This window comes from Merops nubicus, unplaced genomic scaffold (genome assembly GCF_000691845.1).
Source record: "Merops nubicus isolate BGI_N331 unplaced genomic scaffold, ASM69184v1 scaffold21559, whole genome shotgun sequence".
Classification (NCBI taxonomy): domain Eukaryota; kingdom Metazoa; phylum Chordata; class Aves; order Coraciiformes; family Meropidae; genus Merops; species Merops nubicus.
In genome coordinates this window covers 3,831-8,502 of record NW_008631927.1, presented here as the reverse complement: position 1 = coordinate 8,502, position 4,672 = coordinate 3,831, and the positions used below count along the sequence as shown (strand labels likewise).

Here is a 4,672-nt window from a genome sequence, read left to right as displayed (position 1 = left end):
ATGTATTTGGTTTGGGAATTTCAGGTGCTCGGAAGAACAGCTCTTCTGTCTTCTCCAGCATGGCTCTGCCCTGACTTTCTCCATTACTATCTTCCTTGCCTCTCTTTACTGTCCAGAACTCACAAGGTCTCATGGAGTAATGGTCATTTCCTTCAATGTGCATGTTAGTTACTTTTAGGCAGACATAGTACACCTCAGAAACAGTGAGCCATGGCTACTTACTAAACATAGCTACTGTGTCACTCGTCTGTGAATTGAGGTGGGGATGTGACTAGTATATTTCATAAATAGCGAGTACTATAAAATATTTCATAAAGTTAAATAATTTCCTGCTTATAATTAGGAATTGTGAATGCAAGTTGCATGTGCTGAGTAGTTAAAGTTTACCTGGTTTCGCTACTCTGGAATATAAACCAGGAGAAAAGTCACCTACAACTTTTCCACAAATGTGTACACTATGCGTTGTGTTTTTCAAGAAAGCAGAACTTATTTGTGCATGAAAGTGAAGTACTACAGATATCCCCGTGCCATAACTCCAGTCTACAGTAGGTTTTTTTTTACAACAGTTTTTGGAAATATTGCTAGAAAGTGTTTTGCTGAGCTTGAATGCATAGCAGAAACCAAACCATAATGTATACAGAACACTGTGCTGCCATCACGCAGTTGTGTATACTATAACTCTATGTGTCAGTTATTCACTCCAGAAACATTAAACACAACAGGAGTGGAGAAAGTAACAATCTAACATTTTCAAAACCCAGATAGCATTAATGGCAGACTTCCAGCTTGAAAGTGATGCTTCTGTCTAGACATACTTACCTGACATAATTATGAGACTCTGAATAAATGGATCTGTACTTTTTGCATGCCAGAAGCTTTACAAATAGTCAATTTAAAAGATCTTTGCCATGGGCATTGAATAAATAATCTTATATACATAAGTATATATGTATATATATTATCTATGTGTGTGTTTACAAATGCATGTTAAACAAAAGCCCTAACAGGATTTAAAAAACCCATAGCATACTTCATAACATATTTTCTAGGATAAACTACATTTTTAATTAATCACTTCAGAAATTGAAGCTGTCAGTGACCTTTTAAAATGACTATACATATACAGCACACTGTTAGATGAATGTTGATTTTTTTTTCCCCCTCCACTGCAAGCAAAGTTCAGAGAATTAGTTTTTATACTGAGAGATAATTATTAAGCTTCAATTTTGTTTCTTAGAAGTTTACAATTAGGCCATTTGATTGTAAGCCTTTTTGAGTTGTTAAGTCCAAGTAATCAAGCAACTATGTGCAGAAATTAACCCTTTATTATACTATGCACTGTAGTAGTAAAGTTTGTTTGAAGTGCATGAATAAAAAGTTAGTGAAATTACAGGAGGAACAATCTAATATAGCAATAATAGGTGCATTCACTGTGCATCTGAGAGGAGGAGGGGGGAAAAAAGAAGAGTTTTCACTCATTTTGGCCTAAAATGTGTTCAGGTTTCCAGGATTCTGACATCAGAACCCAGATAACACTGGTTAGAACCATAGGGCTTTACAATAAAAGCTAAAATATTGACCATATGATGGCAAAAAGTCTTTATTTGTGATTAACTTATTGTCTTCTAGCTACTCTCTGATGAAGTTGGTGGTGCTGTGGAGGATGATCTCCTTCTTCTTGACAAAGACCGTGATCGTTCAGCACTGTAGGCAACATGCTTATCATAATTTTGTATCTGAGCCTCGAGGAAATCCCTCTGTTGCTGGCTGATTGTCTGGCTAATCAGTCCAGGGAGAGCTTGAATGCTACCAATTAAAGTTTCCAGTTTAGTTTCCAGAGTAACAATTCTCTTCTCAAAATCTTCGCTTCTTTCATTTAAGTCAGAAATCATGTCATACATGATGTTTTGAGTCTGAAAGCAGAAGGACGCAAACAAAGGTTTAGAGACCTTACAAATACTGTAAAGAGCAGCACAACTCTTTTGGGGGTTTGTAAATGTTTTTGCACTTCACACACACAGAAAAAAGATGAATATTATAGCAATATCTAGTATTGTAAAACTGCTTTCCTTGTAGATTCAGAATAAAATTTCTATGAAATTTGGTGAGCAGATATGTAATACATTTTGAGTAGCACTTAAGATGTCATGGTGTAAATGAATTAGACAAAAGACACAGACCTTTTTTGGAAGTTCAGGTGCTTAGAAATGCACCATGCTAAGATTTGTGAAGACTCAGTCATGGAAGCCACCTGGAGACCTAACCAAAACCATGATCGATGCTTGATTCTTCTTTATTCCCTCTAGTTTTAAATGCCCTCGTTCTTCTAAGCAGAACACAAATGTTGCCCATTTGCTTTCTCCCTAAACTGAACAGGTTTTCCTGAACTGGCTCTACTAAGAGTTGTTGGATGTACAGTCCACGGCAACTGGTTTTGATATGTAGTGCAAGCAGTAAATACTCAATTGTATGCTTCTCTATTTTTGTATTCCCCAATCTATTGCCCTCTACAAAAAACTGTCTGGTTCCATCAAATATATAAGTGTGCTTCAAAACGCCATGGTGGCCAGTAAAAATGTAATCTGAAATGTGTTATTTCATAGAGACTTGGAACTAGTTAAAAATAATAACTTAATTTCTCCCTCTGAAGACTAAGACTTCAGATTAGACTTTAACTAGACTCAAACCTGGATGTAATTCAGTAGACAAACTGATTGAAGTTTAAAAACTATCCAAAGGGAATTAAAGTTACTTGAATTTGCCAGGGGAGGTTTAGGTTAGATATTAGGAAAAATTTCTTCACTGAAAGGGTTCTCAAGCACTGGAACACACTGTCCAGGGAAGTGATTTAATCACCATCCCTGGATATGTGTAAAAGTTGTGTAGATGCGGTGCTTAGGAACGTGATTTACCAATAGAACTGGTAGCGTTGGGTTAGTGGTTGGACTTGATCATCTTAAAAAATCTTTTCTAACCAAAATGATTCTGTGATTTTATGAATGAATGACTGCGCTTCAGTATCAGATGAGAGTTGACCACTTGTTTCTCTGCCCCCTGTTTCAAGATGCTAGCATAACCCTGAAAGGTAGTCTACATTAAACAGTATCTGAAAAGTCCTTATCAGCTGCCAGAAGCATTGGACTGAAACGTATTTTCAGCAGCTGAAGTTGTCAGGTGGTTCTCTAGAGCAAAAGGAGAATGAACACTGAAGAGTTTAATCTTTGCTTTGATGCACTTTAACTTGAGGAGGGTTTTGAGGTACACAAAGAGGTGTACAAGAAACCTTTATGAAAAGCCTATTAATGCTTCTAATGTAGACTCAAACTGAGATCAAAGTAACTGGCGAATATTGAGGTCTAAAGTGAAGCCTTGAATGATACCAGCTCAGCCCTCTAGTTCTTTAGCTACTCTTTTATGTTAATGTAAAGTCCCAGGAACAGTAGACAAGCAGTCTATGAATGTCTATGCATCTGAATAGCCTCTTTTAGCTCACCTCAAATGGCTTAAAAAAGATTAATAAAGCTTTATAATACATTGGCAAAGTAGGCAGCTATTATTCATTATGAAAGCTTCAACAAATGCAGACCTAAATTCACTTGCCCAGAGTCATTGCTGCATAGGATAACAAGAGAAGAAACTAGAAGCTCTAACTCCAGCCTTTGTGAGATACTGTGGTATCTCACAGCACAGTCACTATCAGTGGATGGGAAATCTATTTACTATGTAGCACTACACTGCTACGGCCCACTCACAGTTCAGCATTTACCATGCCCACTGCAACCACTTCAGTGACTCTCAGGATCAGCCTTTCAACTGTGACATCTTTTTCAAATGTACACACACAAAAAAAAATACAGCGCATTCAAATTGTGGTCACAGCCAAGCCCAAGATTTTTCATTCAGTAGGTGTTGCCAAAAAGCACACACATATTTGCGTCTTCTACAAATAGCAGACTCAGTGGTTGCATGTATAACGCATAACATTTTCACTTACAGACTCCTCATTTTGAAAGGACGATTGTTAAAACAACAGTAACTACACCTCACCTTTGCCAGGTCCACCAAAGTGTTGGCTTGATCATTCAGTTTCCTTTGTTCCATTTTTACACTTCTTAATCTGCAAAGCGGAATTTTAAGTCAGCATTTTTTGTGTATGTGGTCATATTAGGATTTCTAAAAGCATGCACCAAACTCACAAGAGCAGTAACTGCATGGACAATGCCTTGAGTACTTTGTGTAAAGTCAGAACTGGTCATGTGCTTGCTATAATGAGAAGCATGCTTCTTCAACACCGCAAAAAAAGGAAAGAGCAAGGTAATGTGATGTCCTTCAGAATACCATTTGCCATGGTCAAAGTTGAATTCATAAAGGGAGATAACAGTTTATCCAGACTATATGAAAGAAAGCCAAAACATTCCTCAAAGCCTCAGTATCGTGACAAGTAGATATAGGAAGAAACACAGAACAACTGTTTTTTTGTAATTAATGTTGCATCAGTCAAGATTCTTCCCATGCCTACATGACTAGATACAGGTATTAGCCCTGTTCTGTCGGAAATGGATTGGGTTAGCACGTGTTTGAACCTGATGGAAATACAGTGATAAGTGAGTTTCTCATGACATTAAACAGATATTCCATCTGACCAGCAGCTAAATGATCAACAAACTTGCCA

At 37.2% G+C, this 4,672-nt stretch overlaps 1 protein-coding gene across 1 annotated transcript; it reads right to left on the bottom strand.

Moving 5' to 3' along the window:
- Nucleotides 1–1,199: 1,199 nt before the first annotated feature.
- On the bottom strand, nucleotides 1,200–4,111 carry LOC103780123 (small conductance calcium-activated potassium channel protein 2-like). The gene is made up of 2 exons (XM_008947771.1): nucleotides 4,048–4,111; nucleotides 1,200–1,913 (listed from the first exon to the last, which is right to left on the bottom strand). The coding sequence occupies exons 1-2, from the start codon at nucleotides 4,099–4,101 to the stop codon at nucleotides 1,626–1,628; spliced, it is 342 nt and encodes a 113-aa protein (XP_008946019.1). The 5' UTR covers nucleotides 4,102–4,111; the 3' UTR covers nucleotides 1,200–1,625.
- Between the last annotated feature and the right edge of the window lie 561 nt (nucleotides 4,112–4,672).

Bases quoted from the DNA above. Each gene is read 5' to 3' on its own strand.
- LOC103780123 (XM_008947771.1), bottom strand. From the start codon at position 4,101: ATGGAACAAAGGAAACTGAATGATCAAGCCAACACTTTGGTGGACCTG. The intron at 1,914-4,047 runs GTGAGGTGTAGT...TTCTGCTTTCAG, and splicing joins CTTTGGTGGACCTGGCAAAG to ACTCAAAACATCATGTATGA.